The 22,038-nt window shown below is 32.7% G+C and overlaps 1 protein-coding gene across 10 annotated transcripts in view; it reads left to right on the top strand.

The window, feature by feature from the left end:
* The window catches only part of LOC110459778 (interaptin-like), an 80,650-nt gene that overhangs the window by 40,655 nt on the left and 17,957 nt on the right, over window positions 1-22,038 (top strand). For 7 of the 10 annotated variants that reach the window (XM_021512214.1, XM_021512206.1, XM_021512210.1 and 4 more), the window contains 11 exons: window positions 1,469-1,561; window positions 3,928-4,050; window positions 4,588-4,905; window positions 7,245-7,314; window positions 7,866-8,011; window positions 8,352-8,504; window positions 9,203-9,340; window positions 13,384-13,401; window positions 18,189-18,272; window positions 18,648-18,755; window positions 21,789-21,842. In XM_021512214.1, the coding sequence (XP_021367889.1) occupies window positions 1,469-1,561; window positions 3,928-4,050; window positions 4,588-4,905; window positions 7,245-7,314; window positions 7,866-8,011; window positions 8,352-8,504; window positions 9,203-9,340; window positions 13,384-13,401; window positions 18,189-18,272; window positions 18,648-18,755; window positions 21,789-21,842 (1,305 nt within the window). Of the gene's footprint in view, window positions 1-1,468; window positions 1,562-3,927; window positions 4,051-4,587; window positions 4,906-7,244; window positions 7,315-7,865; window positions 8,012-8,351; window positions 8,505-9,202; window positions 9,341-13,383; window positions 13,402-18,188; window positions 18,273-18,647; window positions 18,756-21,421; window positions 21,446-21,788; window positions 21,843-22,038 lie in introns of all 10 variants that reach the window. The other 3 variants (XM_021512208.1, XM_021512207.1, XM_021512211.1) reach the window with 3 other exon arrangements.

The following is a 22,038-nucleotide window of genomic DNA, read 5'->3' as shown; positions in this document are numbered from 1 at the left end:
TTTGTTCAAATGAATGACCTTGACCAACTTTCAAGGTCACAGGTGTCAAATGTCTTAAAATCTTCAAACAACTTCTTCTCAATAACCAAAAGGCCCAGGGTACTGATATTTAGCCTGTAGCAATCAGGGCTACCAAATTTGTTCAAATGAATGACCTTGACCCACTTTCAACCTAATGTCATTGTTTGACATTCAAGGTCACACTGATATTCTGCCTGTAGCTGTATTTTAGTCCACTTTTAAGTTTACAAGTGTGAGATTAATACCAGGTGAGCGATGCAGGCCCATTGGGCCTCTTGTTGTATTTCTTCTGTGTAAACCATGATATAATAGGCTGCTATTATTTGTCACTGTAAAGTAAAAACATAATATAATGCCCTTCATTAATATTTCTATACAGTGAAACCTTGATATTATAAATGCCCCTTGTTTATGTACAGTTAAACATCTATATCATGTCCTTGTTTCCTTTACCTTTTTGGTTTACCTAGTATTATGTAAGGTTCCCTGTTTGCATCTAAACCATTCCTTTAAAACATCTCTCTTGGTGAAAATGATAAAACCCCTTTATAAAGCCAATATTTTGCTGATTGCATTATAATGATTTACAATTACACAAATTCCTTACAGAAGTTGAATAATTTTTTCATAGAATCTGACAAATTTTTTTTCAAATGAAGCAAACATTACTGTACATAAAGTCACATTTAGATATCTGATTTTAAATTTTATTTACACAGTAACAGTGTGACAGTTTCAGGATTGGGTAGGGTTTATTGTGGTGAGACGGTTGATTTTCTTTTTTGTTGTTGATATTTTTCAATTCCCAGGATCCAAATTTACAGTGCTTAAAAATATGCTAAGTCAGATTTTCAAATCTACATTTTCCTCACTCAGTCTAAAATGAAGGTACACGTAGCTAGGTTTAGGATTATTTGTGGTGAAGATGTTTTTGAATTTTTGTTTTGTTTGTTTATGTTTAACGGCCCATCGACGGCTGTGGTCATTTAGGGCCAGTTTTTGAATTCCACAACGTTTTGAATTTGAATTTTGATAATCAAGACCATATCATTGATATATAGGTTTCTTCAATACATTAATATGCTGATTTAAAACTTGATAATGAGGATCCTGGAATGATGAATATGTTTATTTTCTAACAAAGTGTGTTTTTATCAAATTTAGTTGTAAGGATATATGCTACATAACTCTATCATCTCTTTCACATGATAGCTCTGCACTTATAATAAATTGAAAAATAAAATTTATGAATAAAAATGTTGACATAAATAATAAATTGATGACTTTTTTGAAAGAGACTTCTTAGTTATAAATGAAAAAGGGGGATAACTCCAACACAAATTATAATAATGGGTACAGTAGCATATATTCTTCAATATATAATGGCTATTGATATTTTGTGTTTTGCTTATCATTAACGATTTATAAAACTTGGTGGTGTTTTCAGCTAAAAACTTACGAAAACCGTGTGAAGGCTTTACAAGATGATTTGTTTGCTGCCCAAGATGAGATTCAAACAATGCAGGAAACACATGAAAAGGTGGGATAACTCTGCCAAAACATTCAAACATCAGCTGTCTTCGAGTGGGATAACACGCCGGCATAGCATTGCACTTTAACTCATTCACCCCCGAAGACACATTTGAACTCTTCCAATTCAAAAGTTGGAATAGTTCATTATGAAATTTCAGGAGTGAATGAGTTAACTTCACAAAGTCAAACGACAGCAGTGTTGGGGATTTAGATGTGTACAATGATGCTGGTAGAGGATAGCAGAGCTAGCTAATGCTGTGTCAGAGTGGCAATAAAATGATGGGCTGAACATTTCGCATATCTATTTATACAGAGCAAAAATAAAACCTCTGCCAAATATAAATACCTTGACACAATAAATTTGAATTGAAATTATATTCTTATCATTCGCTTGTACAATTACCACAGTTTTAATAATTCCTTCCTTTATGTTTTCAATTTTGGGCTATCCACATTCTTATACTGTCAACCAACCTTAATTAGTCATTGGGATTTGAATTAATGAAAGTGAGGAGTATACAGAGAATTTTCCAATAATGGGGTGAGACAGAAAATCTCATAGGGATAAGATTCTAAATAAGCAAGCATGAGGCTTCATCTTATACACTGATAATACTGATATTTTTTTCGCACCCCTAAAATGGAATTGTTTCAGTGAAAAGAATGCTTTCTTTTGTAATTGCCCCAGCTGTAGTATGATGCCATTTGATTATTGAAAGTGACATCATTCTTTGCTTTTGTTGTGACATAAAAAATAGGGTTTAATGTTCAATAAATCGGCAGTGGGGTTAATTTTTTGTTTGTCTCTGTTCAAAGACATTTTTAAATTCAAAATTGAACTGTCCCCCAATTACATCCTGGGAAGACTTATTGAAAGTAACATATGACTCAGCGAGATTAATTAATGACTTACTGAAAGTAATAACTGACTAACTGAAAGTAATAACTGACTTACTAAAAGTAATAACTGACTTACTGAAAGTTATACCTGACTTACTGAAAGTTATAACTGACTTACTGAAAGTAATAACTGACTTAATGAAAGTAATAACTGACTTACAGAAAGTAATAACTGACTTACTGAAAGTAACAACTGACTTACTGAAAGTAATAACTGACTTACTCAAAGTAATAACTGACTTACTCAAGGTAATAACTGACTTACTCAAAGTAATAACTGACTTTCTGAAAGTAATAACTGTCTTAACTGAAAGTAATAACTGACTTACTGAAAGTAATAACTGACATACTGAAAGTAATAACTGACTTACTGAAAGTAATAACTGACTTACTCAAAGTAATAACTTACATACTGAAAGTAATAACTGACTAATCGAAAGTAATAACTGACTAACTGAAATTAATAACTGACTTACTTAAAGTAATAACTGACTAACTGAAAGCAATAACTGACTTACTGAAAGTAATAACTGAGTTACTGAAAGTAATACCTGACTAACTGAAAGTAATAACTGATTTACTGAAAGTAATAACTGACTGACTGAAAGTAATAACTGACTAACTGAAATTAATAACTGACTTACTTAAAGTAATAACTGACTAACTGAAAGTAATAAATGACTTACTGAAAGTAATAACTGACCTACTGAAAGTAATAACTGACTTACTCAAAGGAATAACTGACATACTGAAAGTAATAAATGACTTACTGAAAGTAATAACTGACATACTGAAAGTAATAACTGACTAATCGAAAGTAATAACTGACTAACTGAAAGCAATAACTGACTTACTGAAAGTAATAAGTGACTTACTGAAAGTAATAACAGACTTACTCAAAGTAATAACTGACATACTGAAAGTAATAACTGACTAATCGAAAGTAATAACTGACTAACTGAAATTAATAACTGACTTACTTAAAGTAATAACTGACTAACTGAAAGCAATAACTGACTTACTGAAAGTAATAAGTGACTTACTGAAAGTAATAACAGACTTACTCAAAGTAATAACTGACATACTGAAAGTAATAAATGACTTACTGAAAGTAATAACTGACCTACTGAAAGTAATAACTGACTTACTCAAAGTAATAGCTGACTTACTGAAAGTAATAACTGACATACTGAAAGTAATAAATGACTTACTGAAAGTAATAACTGACCTACTGAAAGTAATAACTGACTTACTAAAAGTAATAACTGACTTACTGAAAGTGATAACTGACTTACTCAAAGTAATAACTGAGTAACTGAAAGTAATAACTGACTTACTTTCAGTAAGTCAGTTATTACTGAAAGTAATAACTGACTTACTGAAAGTTATAATTGACTTACTGAAAGTAATAATTAACTTACTGAAATCACTGTAATCATGTGGCAAATGAACAAGCTTGTTATATTTCATTAGGAACTACTGAAGGTCAAGGCCACATCTATTGACCTTCAGGAGAGAATGCAGGCAGAGAAAGGTCGCAGTTTGCAGGCTGAGGTCAACAGTGCTAATCAAAGGATTGATGCCCAAAAGAACGAGGTCAGTCTTCTAAACAAATGTCCCATCATTCCCATAAATCATATTGGCATGTACCCCAGGTATCCCATAGAAGCCATTGTTCCCTTCAAACGGTAGAGGTCAAGGTTACAACTAGTACATGTATTCGTATTCCGGCTTTGCGTATTGCAGAGTTATCTGCTCTTGTGAGCAAGTATTGATTATTACGTCATTTGTTTGTGAGAGTAACGTCATCAATTTTTGAGAAAACAACGTAATTTATCAATACCTGTTCACAAGAGAAGATAACTCTGCAATAGGCAAAGACGAAATAGATATACTGATCATCTAGCTGATGTAGGAGTACAGTGTTGTTGGGTTAAGTTAGACTGTTAGACATAAATGTGACGTAACTAGCCACTGACCCAGACTATTATTGAGCTGTTAGCCCAAAGTTTTGTAGCTTGCTGACCCTCTCAAGGAATACAGTGAGTTCCTCTTAATGTCCAGTTTTATCGAAAATTAGATGCACAAACAAATCAAATGCGCACATAAATAAAAGAAATTGTTTGGTTTCAGAATCTCGAGCGACAATTAGAAACATTAAAAATTCGCCTGGCCGAGTCTAACAACATATTGGAGCTTACAACACGTGATAAAAGTGCAAAAGAACATGAGATTAAGGTGCTTAACGAATCTGTAAAACAGAACGAGATAGATGGAAGAACTGTTAATACCCTTAAGAAGGAACTGACCACTGCCCAGCGAGAGCTTGAACATTTACACCTGTCCACTAAGTACAGTGAGGATGAACGGCAACGACACATGGATAAAATCCACTCATTGGAGGATTTCTCTAAACAGTTGGAACTGGACAATAGGGAGATAGCCAGTAAGGTAAGTCATTAGACCAGTAGGTGTGTATGACAAGACATACAAGTAAATAGCCAGTAAGGTAAGTAATTAGACCAATAGGTGTGTATGTCAAGACATGCAAGTAAATAGCCAGTAAGGTAAGTAATTAGACCAATAGTTATGTATGTCAAGACATACAAGTAAATAGCCAGTAAGGTAAGTAATTAGACCGATAGGTGTGTATGTCAAGACATACAAGTTAATAGTCACCTGAAAATAAGTCAAATGAAATCATTTAAAATATTTTAAACAAATGTTTAATATTTTACCATCTCATAGGTATTTCATAGGTATGACATCAGTGGAAAGCCTAAGGCTTGTAATGATATTATTTATCAGCATTTCATTAAATGATTCCTTTTTAGCTCACCTGGTCCGAAGGACCAAGGTGAGCTTATGCCAGACCGTTGCGTCCGTCGTCCGTCCGTCCGTCCGTCCGTACGTCAACAATTTCTTGAAACGACTTCTTCTTCTTAACCACTGATTGGAATTCAACTAAATTTGGCTGGTAGCATCCCTAGGTGGTGGGGATTCAAAATTGTACAAATGGTTGGGCTGACCCCCCAGGGGGCTGAGGGGCGGGGCCAAAAGGAGTCAATTTGGCTATATTGCTTTAAGCGACTTCTTCTGTAGAACTATGCCATGGATATCAACCAGTTTTGACTGGTAGCATCCCTAGGTGGTGGGGATTCAAAATTGTACAAATGGTTGGGCTGACCCCCCAGGGGGCTGAGGGGCGGGGCCAAAAGGAGTCAATTTGGCTATATTGCTTTAAGCGACTTCTTCTCTGGAGCTAAGAAGTCGATGTCGACCATATTTAACTGGAAGCATCCCTAGGTGTCAGGGATTCAAAATTGTACAAATGATGGAGCTGACCCCCCAGGGGGCTGAGAGGCGGGGCCAAAAAGGGGGCAATTTGGCTATATTGCTATAAACGACCTCTACTGTAGATCTATGCCATGGATATTGATCATATTTGGTCGGAAGCATTCATGGGAGGCAGGGATTCAAAATTGTACAAATGGTGGGGCTGACCCTCCGGGCTAAGGGGTGGAGCCAATAAAAGTGTATTACTTGGAAATGGTTGAGATCCCCACCATATAACCATGGTATACAATTGCTAAGTATAAAGAGAAGAATGCACATTTGCTTCTAGGATGGCTATAGGGTCTGGCCCCACCCTTGGAGACATAGTCCTTGGGCCATAACTTTAAAACTGTTGAGATCCCCACCCCAAAACTATATATATAAATGCTGGGCATAAAAAGACGAATGCAGTCATGATATCAGAATAGACCCTGGGGTCTGACCGAACCCCTAGGGACCTAGTTTGTTAGTCACAGCTTGGAAACAGTTGAGAGCCCCACCCTATAACGGTATATACAATTGCTGAGTATAAAGAGATGATTGCACATATGCTTCCAGGATGGCCTTGGGGACTGCCCCACCCTTGGAGACTTAACCCCTGGGTCATAACTTCGAAATGGTTTAGATCCCCACCCCAAAACTATATATACAATTGTTGGGCATAAAAAGACGAATGCAGTCATGATATTAGAATTGACCCCAGGGTCTGCCCCATCCTTGCAGACTTAACCCCTGGGTCATAACTTTGAAATGGTTGAGATCCCCACCCCAAAACTATATATACAAATGCTGGGCAAAAAGAGACAAATGCAGTCACGATATTATAATTGATCCTGGGGTCTGGCCACAACCCTTGGGACCTAGTTTCTGAGTCAAAGCTTGGAAACAGTTGAGATCCCCACCCCATAACCATACATAAAATTGCTGGGCATGAAGAATATAATACAGATATGCTACAAGGATTGGCCTTGGGGTCTGGCATATTCCCTTGATCTTATTTGGAGAATATTTTGCCATGATTGCTTTGGTATCCAGGTGAGCGATACAGGCCCTCTGGGCCTCTTGTTTTATTTAAACATATTTTTATTTGCATCTATTACACACATGGGATTGGGCACAAATTGTCCACCTTATATATAGAGCCTTTTCCCAAATGGTTGATGGTAGAGTGCACAAAGAATGGTATCTTACATTAAATTAAATCAGGACATCTCGACTAGTGAAGTCTAATAGTCACATAAGTATATATATACATAGTAAATTAAAAGGACGGATAAAACTTGTGTGCATGATCGAATCTGTCCAGTGTATGTTTTGCCTAATTCTTAAAACTATTTAAACTATCAATGTTAACCACTTCAGCTGATAAATTATTCCTGGTGGTGTTTAAGCGGCATTGCTTCTTAAAGATGTTGAAATACTGAATGTGTAATAATGTTACTTTGTGCTTTCAGTTATCAGAATCAGTCTCAAAAATGCAGACCATGGAGGATCAGCTGAAGAGAGACAAACAACGCAATTCAGGTACCTTATCATGTGTATAACATTTCTGTGTTAGGAGACACGTGTATCAACCTTAATTTGTGTTCTTATATATCACTATGAAAAGATAAAGGATACTTAAGGACCATTTTCGTTTATCGCGATCCAAACGGTTGAACCTGTTGGACAAGAGTTGTTTGTTGATGAAATATGGTCGGGCCTAGCTAGTTATATTACACTTAAAACAGACAAATTGGTTGACATATTTGTGAATTCAGTTTAAGGTATTACATGATTAAGTCGACTGAAATACATATTTCCTTTTAGCATTTGAGATACTAGGTCTCCGCAGTTATACTATATTTAAATATAACATTTAATGGAAAAAAGTCAAAATTGGCACAAAATATATGTCACATGCACATCATTTAATTATCCAACAAAACCACAGGCACTGGAAAAACTGAGCTTTATGTATCAGTGTCACTTGTAACTGTACAAAAATGTGTTCATAATGACTGATGTAAAATGTGATGACTGAATTGTGGAAGATAGGAAATGACTAATTAGTCCATGTTGTTTTGTTGGTATAGACAAGCAGTACCAGAGTAGTGTACATGTAACACAGGTAGAAAAGGACCTAGAGGGCAGCACCAAACAAAACCGACAACTCCGCGACGAACTCCAGAAAAAACAGACCTACGTGATGAGACTTGAGGCAGATGCCATAGGCAATGCAGTAAGACAATTTGTTGACATTCGGAGTAGAAGAACTCAATTTTTAAATCTATTTTTAATCATCTGAATTTGTAAAAGTGTAAACATATTTTTTGTCTTTCGATGATAATTTAAAATCCTGGATATGGTGTATTCCATTAAAAAAATGATAATTATAGAAATAGTTAAGAATGAGAAATTACATTCAAGTTTTGAAAATAACTTTGTTTAAAAACATGTTAACTTACAAGGTTGGATATGGTTATATTATTATTCCAAATCTTGATTTAAAAATAACTGTAGTATTGATGAAACATGGCGTTTGTGAGATAGATACCTTAACTGAAAATATTTTTTTCTAGGCAAAGTATGAGAGTACGATAGCGAGGCTTGAGTCGGAGCTGGGAGACATGAAGAATTATCACAAGAAGGAGGTAGAGAGTACCCAGGACAGACTAGACGCTGCCAACAGAGAGCTGGGTCATCTACGGGAACAACTCAGGGAAAAGGAACAGGTCAGAGTTACATCCCCAGAAAAAACAGAATATTTTTAACTAACTTTCGAAATATTATTGTGACACATTTCAGATTTTTGTTACCATGGTATGTTATTACCAGGAAATATTCATCCTTCAAAAAAACCCAAGGAATATTTGTCAATATTGACCCTTCACAAAGGAAATACCTTGAATAGTATTCTGCATACTATTTCCCCATGTTTTTAGCTGACCTGCAATAATGAGCTGTTATTTCTCACATTTGTATTAAACTGGGTGAGCAATTCAGGCACATTGGGCCTCTTGTTAGATCATTACTGCGTTAGATCATTACTGAGCATAATTTATTCTGCTCTTTGTATTTTGTATGCTATAATTTAAGTCCTGTTTGAAATTTAACAGTTTAAATAAAAGAACCTCATATGATTCCATCTTCTATGTGAAAAAGGCTTATTGTCAATTTCTGCAGAATAGTGAAAGCTATCTGAAGTTATACTTTGCTGTTTGAGGTGATCAAGGAAAACTGACCATTTGAAATAAATATGTATATAATGTGTGCAGTGATGATGTACATAAGGAGAGGTTGTAGGTAGAGGAATAACCAAGGTTTTCCTGCAACTCTGCCTGCATTTATAAACATATTGGTAATCTGCCCAATAAGTAATATATTCCTAATATTTAATAGACAACCAAATTAGTCCTTATTTCATCCACAGGAGGCCAGTACCAATTTGCAGGAAGTGAGTCGTTCCAAAGGCGCAACAGATCGCCTTGAGGCCCAGCTCCAGACAGAGATCAAGATACGCACCGACATGGAAAATCGCAACACTGCCCTTGACCAGGAGGTTAGCAAGGTAAGGTCAAGGTCATTTGACTGATTTATCAAGGTCGTTTTACCATTTTGGAAGTTAGATTATATCAGCTTTGGTATGGTGAATCAGAGAAGATTTGCATGTGGCTACACTACTTTTTTTAACCTGTGGTTTATATTGGGATTTTTTTTTTGTATGAGCGTGTGATTTTTGTTTTCATTTTTTAAAGTGTTTATGATATAGTGCATAACATCAGGATGAAGTTTATAAAAGTAAGATAGGTTAAGGCAAGGGAGGATACTCTTGGTATTTCAATTAACAAAATTAAAAATATTTCCACAATATATATATGTATAGATGTCCTTAGATAAAGGTGGCCATACATCATCAGTATATATACTGTAGGGCTATACAATCGGTTGCCCCTGTTTTTTGCTACACCTGAAATCGTTGTATAATTAAAAAAGAAGAACAAAGAATCATGGACAATATATGTTTTTCTGAGACAAGAATAAGAATTATGAGTGTAGTATATATACGTAGCTAATATGTTTACAATCAAAACTCATTACTGCAGCCATTATGAATCCAGTTCTCCCTCTAGACAGCCAGTATTTTTAAGGGACAGGTAAACCTTTTCCATTACAAAGTTACTCCAATAATCATTTGTAATTCCTTATATTTACTTTGGGTGGGACCTAGATGGCTGGAATACTGATGATGAGCTGTACACGAATTTCTAAATCTCAAAAATTACAGTTTTGATATAAACCTGTCTAATATTGAACCTATCCGGGAATTAATTAGCAGGTGTCAGTCATCACTGCACTTGTTGACCTCTAGAAAGTACCAAGGTGATAAGAATGATGTCATGGCAGCCTAATCTATAGACAATATACCCGCACCGTCTGTTAGGAATATTGCATGAACATGAAACCAACACTTCTCCCAAATAATTCTTAACAAGCATATCATCTTTAGGAGCACCTTGTTCCCAATATGCTCACCCCATCGACATGTATCTGCTCTGTCTATTACCAGTTAGTTTTTAGTTGCAGGAACTTATCCTGAACATTTTGGAAAAACAGATGGCATATTGGAGAGACTAATCTTCTTCCTTTCAATTTTTTAAAGAATATGGAAAAAACTTCTGCTCTTTTAGAAGCAAATGATGTTTAACAACCACACCTCACCCGTCTGTGATATCAGTCGAGCTGAGGCTACTAGATCAAAACTAAAATTTGAAAGAAGTACATGTACACTAAATAAAAAAATCGCAGTTAAAATAAAAAAATAAAAATAAAAATCTGAAATAGACTTACAGAAATTGTGATTCACAAAACTAAACCCCTGCGAGTAAGTTCCGTGCATAAAATTGTGAATTTTAACAACTATACAGCAAATGTTCGTTTCCTACTAAGCATTTACTGATGATGTTTTTTAGTTTGTCTGTTCATCATAATAGGAAGAATCAGTAAAATCAAACAGTTAAATTAAATACTCCTTCGGAACGACTACTGATAGTTTAATTGGGCCCAACCTTCATGTTTCTAATACTCAAACACCTAGATAACAAGTTCCCTGGTATCTTCTTTTCTTTATTTATCTTTATGATAAATTAATCTCTACATCCATCATGAATTAACATACTTGCCAACTCTCCCTATTTAAGGAGGGAGACTCCTAATTTTGAACCCAAAAATTGAGTATTTTTAACCAGTTAATTTGCTTAACTATTCCTGTTTTCTAAGACCTGATGATTTCATCTGAAAGAACAGCTCAGAAGATGCTATTTAAAAGTGTTATTTTTTCTTAAGGGTGAACTTACACAAATTTTATTTATGCGTTTAATTTGGAGTACTGGTTATCTCCCCCATTGAAATTTCAAAATGTTGGCAAGTATGAATAAGGTTTAGTTCAGCTAAAAATCTCGCTAGAATTCTCAATTTCTTTCTTCTATTTTATCTTTCTAGATAGAAAATATTTTGGTTGCAAAAATAATGCATATGTTATTTTTGTTTTTTTGTTTTTTTTTGTTTTTTGTAGGCCTTTGTAAATTACTTGCATACATGGACTTTATATAATTTATTTTGTTCCATCTTTGTTTCGTGGAATGTTTTTTGGGCTAATTTCCCCATAATCATTTAACATGATTTAACATTAGCCATGCCCCATTTTACTCATCTTGCAGAGTCATTCAAGAAAACTCTTGATAATGTGTTTGATTTGATTTAGAAAATCTTTTCTGTTTAATGCCAATTAGAAAATTGACCAGACTTTATTTTCCTTGTTCTGATGGATGTTTTAAACATCACATGCAAATATTATAATTTACTAGGAGCAAATATTTTTTTCAGATATGAGATTTATGTAAGGAGGCACGGTAGTCTAGTGGTAGGATGCCGGGCTCGCGACCGAAGGGTTGTGGGTTCGAGTCACGTCACAGCACTGTGTTGTATCTTTGAGCAAGATACTTTACTCCGCTTGTTCCAGTCTACTCAGCTGTAAAAGAGTATGTGGTTGGGCAGTGCTAGAATTGTTGAATGCTAGCTGTGAGCGCCGAAATGATAGCTCCAGCTGTATGCTCCCGAGGGAGTTGTGAAATATATTGGCTGGTTGCAAAGGCCCTATAATCACGGATAATAATTTGTGAACTGCTTTGAGACGACCTACAAACTAGATTGTGATAGAGCGTTATGTAACAACCTCAAATTATTATAATTAGATATCAATTATTGATATTATTTTTGTTTCTGTTTTCCTTGTATGACTCTGTGTCTTTAGTAAATTGTGGTATTATGGCTTGTAAAATTCTGTTCAATGATTTGGCCTTATTACAATAAAGCCATTCCTGGCGAAATGTTGGATACATGTTAACTGCCCTCTGTTGAGCCTACTCCGGTGTTACTACTAAATCCCCTTATCTATTTTATGACCGAGGTAATCTGTGATCTAAAACATGGTATTACCATTCTAATTAGATAAATAATTATTATTTCATTTTTTTTTCAAATCAATCTTATCTGTTGGAATTATGTTTTTATTATTTTCATAAAGAATGAAATTACCACAAAAATCTTTTATTTGTGTTTGAAAAATATACTTTTGAGTTATAGTGAAAATATTCCTGACCAAGAGTAATCCATTGTTAAGTAAATTCAATAAAAATGCATTTTTGATGAATGTGATAAGGTAAAAGGATTGTCTTGTAAATTGATATATATGTTCTAGTTAATAATGATATTTTGAATATATTAATTTTATCTGGATAATGTCAATGTTATCTCTAATGGCAAGGCCCTGTCGACTGTACAGTCTAGGTCTGAAGCATTTGAAAGTGTCTAGTTTAATGTTAATAAATTTCAAATCATGAGCATTTGGATCTAAGGCATTTAAAATCACGATGATAATTCATAACCTTGTCAGTAACTATACCTGTAAGTAAAAGAAAAATATGACAGGAACCCATACATTAGCTGACATTTATCTCTAAGATTATTGAAGCTAGTTTTAGTGCCTCAATAAGTAGTTCGTCTTGAAACATCATAATTAATAAAGGCTTCAATTTCTTGAGCGAGACTGTGAATTACACCCTGACAAATTATGAACAAAAAAATGTTAGGAGCATTACAAATTCATCAATATAAAATATTTGATGAAATTTTAATATGTATTATACAAATATTCATGCTGTGCCTTTATGAAAAATATTCATAAATGCATGCATTTTTTTCACATAATCTAAAATGTTCAAAAAACCTTGCTTAGTATAATTTTTACATATTTTTTTACTAAAATCAAAAATATATAAACGATTTATTTTGAAATTAATGAATATATGGAAAGTCTTTTCTTTATTCCAAGTTTGAAGTGAATATCATAATGAACATTTTATTGTAAAAGCAAAATTCTGAAAAAAAATGATAAAGCCAGTTTATTTTTGTTGTTGTTGTTGTTGTTGAGAACTTGGGGCTGTATCTCATATTAAACTAACCATGCACCTGTTGTTACCCATCGTTGATTGATCATCATAACTTACATGTGTGTATTCATAATTTATGACTTATTGACCCTTTCATTTCCAGATCCTGAGATCTAGGAATGTATGTACCATACCACCATTTTGAGTTTATTTTGTCTGTAACTGTCTGGATATGGACCATTGTAGTCATTTCATCCCTTCTGTTATTCTTCGTTAAGGACCAGTTAATGAATTGCCTAATTTCTAAAACCAGGATGATGTTTGCAAGGCGAAATTGTGGTTTTTGGAATATTCAGCAATTCTTGTCTGTTTTGTTGTTCTTCCTTGATCATGATATATTTTCTGTAAGATATTCTTTCTTTCTCTGTCTAAAGAAACGTGTTATAAGCCTTCATCTAAAATAGCTAGTAACTATAGTCCTCCCTTAATCAATTAAAAACGGTTTGAAAATTCAACCCCTGTTAAGAAGGGAAGTAACTCCTACTGTTTGAAGAATTACCCATCCCCCATAAATTGGGAAAAGGATAATCATAGAACGAGAAAACAATGAATTGCTGAATATGGAAAAAGCACAAACAATCTTGTCAAAATTATAATTACAGATTCTCTCTAAATGTATTCTAGTTCTTTCTGTTGTCAAACTCTTTACTTTTTGATTTGTTGTAGCTTTTCTTCATTGTGTCACTCTTTGCTTCACTGTCATTCTGTATGTTGTTGCCCTCTCAGCCCAACTGTAGTAACATATACATCAGCATGTCAGGCCTAGCTTTAATGGTCACTGTCAACTATCAACACCAGGAAACAAAGCCATCCTTCACCTTTATCATTATCATAACTAGGTCACTGCCAAATATCAACACCAGGAAACAAAGCCATGCTTCACCTTTATCATTATCATAACTAGGTCACTGTAAACTATCAACACCAGGAAACAAAGCGATCCTTCACCTTTATCATTATCATAACTAGGTCACTGTAAACTATCAACACCAGGAAACAAAGCCATCATTCACCTTTATCATTATCATAACTAGGTCACTGTCAACTATCAACACCAGGAAACAAAGCCATCCTTCACCTTTATCATTATCATAACTATGGCGCTGCATGTTTTAAGGCACTTTACAGTCAATCACTTCATTTTCATGAGAAATGCACTTTTTGTGTCGTTCAGTCAGGACAGATATTAATTGCTTAAGTAAACATCCTGAAGATATGGGTTCTGACTAATTCAAACAGAGTCATTGTTTTTGGCAATGGAGTTTGGTTAATTTTGTAAATTCATCCATATATATGAATACATTGTTGAAAATAACAAACATAAAAAATGAATATCTACTGAATTGAAGTAATGGTGCAATGTATTTGTTATGTTGATATAGTTCTTTGCTTTGAAACGGGTATCTAAAACTTGTTGTTCTGTTACTCAAAGCAAAACCTGGTTTTCTCACTCTACAAGTTTTGTCTCAATCACCAAGACCTTATAAGCAGTAGTAAGTGATGGTAAGCTCATGGAGAGCCTCACCATTCTTGTACTGTCGACAGAGCCTCACCGTTCTTGTACTGTCGACAGAGCCTCACCGTTCTTGTACTGTCGACAGGGACTTTGGAGTTCCAATGATTTACCATCAGTTCCTGACCACCAGTAACATTTTACAATCTAATTGTCTTAAATATGTATATTGGCGGATTGGTCAAGTGGTTAACACTTCGGCCTTCCACGCAGGCGACTGGGGTTCGATCCCCGATGTCGTCGCACGCATGGAATATCAGAGAAAGTGTTTTTCTCCTGCCCACACAAAACCAACAATCCAGATGGAGTATAAAATAGTCTGGGGTGGATGTTGCGGTATCTGTGATGCAGCATTCAAGTGAGGTGGCACTATAATATATGCCGTTGGAAGCACGGTCCCACTGCAACTAGAACAAAATAAATCTCCAGCACACACACAGGCATACACAAACAGGGAGATATTAGCCAGGTGGCATATGACTAGTAGTTAGCGCCTGATAAGGCAGCTCCTGCAAATTCCTCAAAAATTGTATATTCTAATCGTATTAATTGTATATCTATGTACTGTAAAGCGCTTTAGAGTGGCTTATGTTAGCTAGCTAGAGCACTATATCAAATGTTGTATATTAGTATTATATTATTATATGCATGCATGATGACTTATCGCATTAGTTTATATCAAATATGCGATATGTCTAAAAAATGTTGAGCAGGTCATCACCCATGTGCCCCTAGGTAGCCTGTTGTGGTTCAGGTTATGTGTGTAATACTCATTTCAGCCCCATTTCATTCACTTTATTTCATTTCATGTCATTTAGTTTGTCAAAACATCAATATCATTGATCATTCAACTTAATCATATATACTACGTATTATAGCTTTCAAAGAATGCTTCTCTTGAATGTTTTCTCTCAAGTTACTTAATTAATTTTCTTTTCCTATTTCTCATTTTTATGTCACATATTCAAGCTATAACATCTCTCCTTTTACTAAAGTTTACATGGAAGTACAGAAGAATAAAGCTGATGGGTGCTTTTAAAAGTTGATCCATTATGAAAATCTAAGGTCACAGCTGCGTACACTTAAATCCAAATATGCACAAACCTGTCCTTTACATTTTGGTCTATACAGAGTGATAACTCCATATCAGTACTTAGGTACCTCGGTAAATGTTTACTGGTAAAAAATGATATCATTGTCAGGCACATCTTTAACTATTTCATGATCAGAAAAGCAGAGTATAAGTGCATATTGTATGTGAACATTTCAAAAAGGGCATATCTCCAGTCTTCAGTAGAAATTAATTGACTTCATTAAAGTTGTTTAAAAGAAATAATATGAAAAGGAATTTCGGAAAGGAATAGTTACATTTATTTTTTAATAGGATGCTGGGTTATAATCTTACCATTTTGTACTTGATATTTTACTACTTTACATATAATGACAAAACTTTCACTCAGGTCATCACGGAACATAATAGTTCAAGCAAATAATCACACCACAGTTGCTACTGTTTTATCATGGAGTATTGTTTATAACAGTATGTGAATTTAAGGACACAGAAATCTCTTAGTTTTAATAGAAATATCCTATTCTGAATTTAAAAAAAAATGTACTGCTTCAAAAAATATTGATGAAACTATACAGTAATTACCAATAGTTTTTTTTAATGATTCATTCAAAACTGATCTATACCAAAATTTAACATTAAGTTAATAATTTAGTTTGTGTGTGTTTTTTCTTTTTTTTTTATCTAAAAATTAACTTTAACATTTTATTTGTGGAGTTTTTATTTTCTGATTATACTAAATAAATTGTTTTCAAATAATAATATTTAATGCTTGGTTTCTGCGCTTGACATATATATCTGAACTTTCTATTCCAAGGACAGAGTGCTATTAGGGGCATCTATTCTAACTTTGGATTGTTATGTGTACACCACAAGGTGCCAGTATCAAGCTTTCAAGCTCAGAAGTGATTTTTGGAAACAATTGTCCTATATCAGTAAATACAAAAATAATGTTTTATGCCTAATTTTCAAGATCCCTTTATAGTTTGGCAAATAAAAAGTATTCCACTTAATATTACAGCTATTTAACAAATATTTATTATTATTTTCTAAAATATCAATTTGAAATATTCCTTTTATTTTCTTTCTGGATATTTCCTGACATTTCATTATTAAGTAACATTTTTTCTAATTGTGCAATTAAAATCTGTTAACATTGAGTATACATTGACAGAAATGTGACATTAAGTGGTGTAAAATTAAGGGGAATCCAATATGCTGCCAAGAATGTAAAGAAGCATTATTTGAGGTGTGTTTGTATGATATTCAAAGATATGTTTTAAGTGTGGCGATGGATTTGTTTAGTAGTTTTGTAGATTTTAGTGATATCGGACGAAGTGTGAAAGACTGGTATAATTACTAGATCATCAGAGCAAAGATCATTATTTCAATCTCAAAAATATAATAAAAGCTATTAGCATGGAATTTGAAATATGTAATGCTTTAAATCGTTTTAATATATTTTTATTTTAAATTAAATTTTCACCCCCACCCCCCAATTCATACTAAATCAGATTCAAGTGTCTCATGAAAGTTTTACACCTTTGGAAAGAATGCTAAGGAAACAACTTTATGATTGTATACCTCTTGTTGAAGATAACATGTACACTGAAGGCTGATGTAAGGTCATCTAAGTCCTGATGTACGTAACTGATAAATGAATCAAATCAATTATATAAAAGATTTAATTCAATTCAATATTAAAATAGTTCATTGATAATACAGCTGAACAGATACTAAGAAACATTAAACAATACCTGTATTTCTAAAGGATGGGAAAACAAGCTAAGCCAACATCAGTCTTTTACTTAATATAAATGATAGATAAAAAGTAAAATTATTGATATGGATAAAAAATTGCCTCTGGTTTTCAGATGAACGATTACAAAATTAGATACATATAATTTATAAAATGTCATGATAAAGTTTGATGTACTTAATTAAATTACGTATTAAATTTATGATTTAATTTTTATGTTTTGTTAATTTAACAAAATGGGATTCATTGTTTTGTAAAAGAAACACACATCTCATTTCTAATGGTGATACACAGAATATGTCATAGATACAAATTTGTGAGATTTATAACCATAGACATTAGCTTCTAGGCACTAGTTTGTTAAATTTTGTTTGATTTTAGTTCAGTCATTCCAAAATGTTTTATTCATGTAATTATGATCAATTATTTTTACTCTCATACAACAAACATATTTTATAAATGTATTGTCATTTTCTCATGCATTTAGAAACACTTCATGTAGTTTCTGTATATCCTATTGATGTGCTGATTGAAGGAAAAACTATCCATTGATTAACTTTATTCCAGGTATGGACTCAGGTGAGAACACTTATGGAAAAGAACGCATCCCTGGAATCTAGCAAACGAAGCCTTGAAGATGAACTGGAGCGGGTAAGATATAAATATTTTTTTAAGATTTTAGTGACTTGGCCTAAAAAGCTATAAAATATTATAAGTAGACCTTCTGATGGAACGTCATGTGTTATATATCATAGGATCCTGAATTATCAAATATCTATGGGGAGGAGGGATCCATTTTTAATTTTTTTTATATATTTCTTTTCTGTTTTTATTTATTTATTTTTGTTGCTGTTTATAATGTATATACTATTTGAATGTAAATAAGCTTTGATAAGCAATTTCTAGTCCTCTAGTCTGACATTTAGTGTTTAGAAAATGGTGATCTTTTGACAGGGGTGACTAATGTATTGTGCTGCTTTCTTGTTATTATGTGTTTTTAATTTTATTTTATTTCTAATTTTGCAGAAAAGGTCAACGACTCGTCAATCGGAGACATCTTTTGCTCATTCCACAGCCTCTCAGGAAGTCGCCATGAAATCGTTGAGCTCACGAGCAGACCTAGCAGAGAAGCGGGTAGGTTATATAATAATTTTGCAGGAATATCAGTTTTATCAGTTTTGTTCATGATAGAGAATAAGTTTTGTTCTATAAATGTATACTTAATGACTATTCAAAAGGAATAAAATAAAATGGTAGCTATTCTCTAAAATTTGCTTTAATGATTTGTCCCTTAACAAAAATGTTTTTGCAAGAAACGTACACAAAATTTAATTGCTTTGAATCTTATGCATTCTATTAGTCCCTGGTAGCTTATTTATAGATTTAATAATATGCCTTATGCTCAAATTACGAACAAATGGTTTGCTGAAATAACTTACCTCATTCTATTCACACTACTCTGGTCCTGATTTCTCAAAAACAATCAGCAGGCTTATTTTTCCCCAAAATAGGTCTTCTTCAACGTCATTGTTCTTTTATTTATGCATAATACTTTTAAAAACAAATACATGTTTAATCATATTTATGAAAGAAATTTTGTATCAACAATATTTCATACTTAAAAATGATTTTTTTTGTAATTGTTTTTTTTGTAAAATTAAGTTTTAAATGGGCTATCTGCAGACATACAAATCTGTGTTTGATAATTGAAGTTTTTTTGTGTGTATCACAAAATATTTTTGAGGGAAACATTGGCTTTTAGAAAACTTATCTGTCTAAACATTGGCTTCAAGAAAGCTTACCTTCCCAAAATTGTTTTTAATGAGAAATCAGTGCCTTATACCAACTGTCTAACCCACCCGTCTGTGTATTAAAGGTGTTTGTTCCAAGGGCTCAGATTTTCGTTGATAAAGTAAGTAGGTAGCGGATGTTGAAATGTAGATATCTTTCAGTATATTGTGTAGATGAAAAATATGTTTATTCTTTGGAAACAAATAAGGGTATTGCATATTTAACTGATCCCTGTTTGCCACAGCTGTCAATCATTACAGAAAAAGTTACCAAATCAAGAATGAAAATGATTCGCTTTTTAGTGAAATTCTTTTTATATGCGTTCTTTATAAATCCTAAAATATTTTAGAGGCTAATTGGAAATGAGGAGGCAAAATAAAAATGAAAAATAAAATTTGATATATATTTTTTTTTTATTGATTTTTGACTGGGGAACAATTTATTATGTTACTGTAATTTCAATGCATGCACAGATTCTAGTTGTTCTAAATTTTAATCGCTTAATAAAAATGTAGCCGATTAAAAAAAACTTTTGAGAAAAACATTCATATAAATTGGCATTTTTGTGTGTTTTATCTGAGGGCGATCATTTTAAATCCACAAACTTATATATGTTTTCTTTTGTTTTAATGAATATAAAAATATCACCAATTCTGACTTTTTTAGTTAATTTGTCATCACATAAGTAAAATGATACAAAAAATCCAGACTACAAGAAAGGGATCTATAATTAATTATACTATATATATATATATTTTTTTTAATTCAACCATTTGAAAAAAATGTATAAGAATTCAAATACAGTGTACCTAATACATGTTTTACAGTTAGCAGGGGACAACATACATTGCCAATATCTGTTCCACAAAATACTTTATATCAATTTCGTATATCGAACGGGTAAATCATTGATACAAATTAACATATATGACATTAATGGATTTGTTTATTTTTCCTCTAATCTCTTAAATAAATTTTAAATGAAATTAGCACGTACACATTTATATCTTCAAAATATGTAGCTATATCGTAGTTATTATTGATGTGGTGTTCAGAGACCGAGCGTAGATTAAATGTGTGAATAGGAGCCACCTATAAGCTCAAACATCTTTATATTTTAATTAATGTATTATATACTCTGATTAAAATACTCGAATTTTCAATTAATTCACTCTTTACTCAAATTAATGAACTCTTCTTTGATATTAATACATTTAATTCTGTAGTCCTTTGAACTCTGTAGGATTTTTCTCGTAAATCTTTTTATTTTCATGTCTAATTAATGCTAGATGTGTTTCTTCCCTATTTACTTTTCTCAGAAACACCTGGCTTTTAGTATTTCACTCAAATCCTTTGTCAAAATTTGATTTTAGTGAATGAAATATATTCAAATGACTTTCACAATTTTTATTTCATTTTACTGTACAATGTACTTGTAAAATCATTTTGAAAAATATCAATCGAAATATGAAATATTCATCTTTTTTCCACTGTTAAGAAACCAGACCTATTATTCTTGTACACTATATATAATTTTTGACATCATTATCAGAATTAATAGGTAATGTTTTTTCAACTGTATTTCTTATAAACTCTGTGTGTTATTATTACGACATGGGAAGTGTAGCAAAAAGAGCTCAAATTTGGAAAAGTTGCTGGGATATTTTATTTACAATCCTGAAAATAAATAATGATAGTAGTAATTTGGATAAGAGGTACAGTAGTAGCTATTATCAATTAGTTTTTATTTCTAGTGATATGGAAATTTAAGCCCTTTATAATTATAATCTGGGTAATTGATCCATAAACTTGTATTTCACTTTTATAAGTACATTACATGTAAGTTTATGTAAAATAGATTGATATTTCACTTCCATAATTTCATAAAACACAAAATTATTTAATCAACATCAAGCAACATTGAAAATAAAAGAATGTGTAATACTTATATATATTTTTCAAAATGACTGGTCACAATTGCTGTCTTTGTTTACTATTAAACACGCTAGACAGGAGATGGTCAAGTACCCGAAGTAAGTGAATGCACATACAAATATACCAACTACTTGCAAATTTGATTAAGGGCCAAACCAAATAATAAAAGAGATTTTATGCTTCATGTTTATAATCTATAATGTACAGATAACTATCAGCATTACACATTGCTCCTCTTTCTAACAGGTATCTTTTATTACAGATTTCAATTACATTGTATGTTATTTTTGTTATAATTATTTTTTTAAGAATTTATCAATGTTGAAAATTATTTTAAAAATCACCTGAAGGTTAATTTAAGCTAAATAAGTAAATCTCATTCTAATAACATTAGGATTTTAATTGATTGAGTTCTCTTTTCGTTTTTTATGTCACCATAAGATACCTGTTGGCAAGGGAGGTAATTCAGTGTGGAGTTGTATACCAATTATACATGTATGTATCTGTTTTAATGTTGTCTGTTGACCTTTTTGTGTCTGTATATCTTTCAGTCTGTCCTATTTGTTGCCCCCTCCTTTCAGCCTTGTATTCAATGTAACTGGAATTCTTGAGCAGTATTTATTTAAAGAAATGATACTATATACTGTATTAAGTCAAACAATTTTTGAAGAAATATATTTATTCAATGTTA

The sequence above is a fragment of the Mizuhopecten yessoensis genome, unplaced genomic scaffold, assembly GCF_002113885.1.
Source record: "Mizuhopecten yessoensis strain PY_sf001 unplaced genomic scaffold, ASM211388v2 scaffold10225, whole genome shotgun sequence".
NCBI classification, from domain to species: domain Eukaryota; kingdom Metazoa; phylum Mollusca; class Bivalvia; order Pectinida; family Pectinidae; genus Mizuhopecten; species Mizuhopecten yessoensis.
The sequence above is the reverse complement of the archived record's forward strand: the minus strand, read 5'-3'. Positions and strand labels throughout refer to the sequence as shown.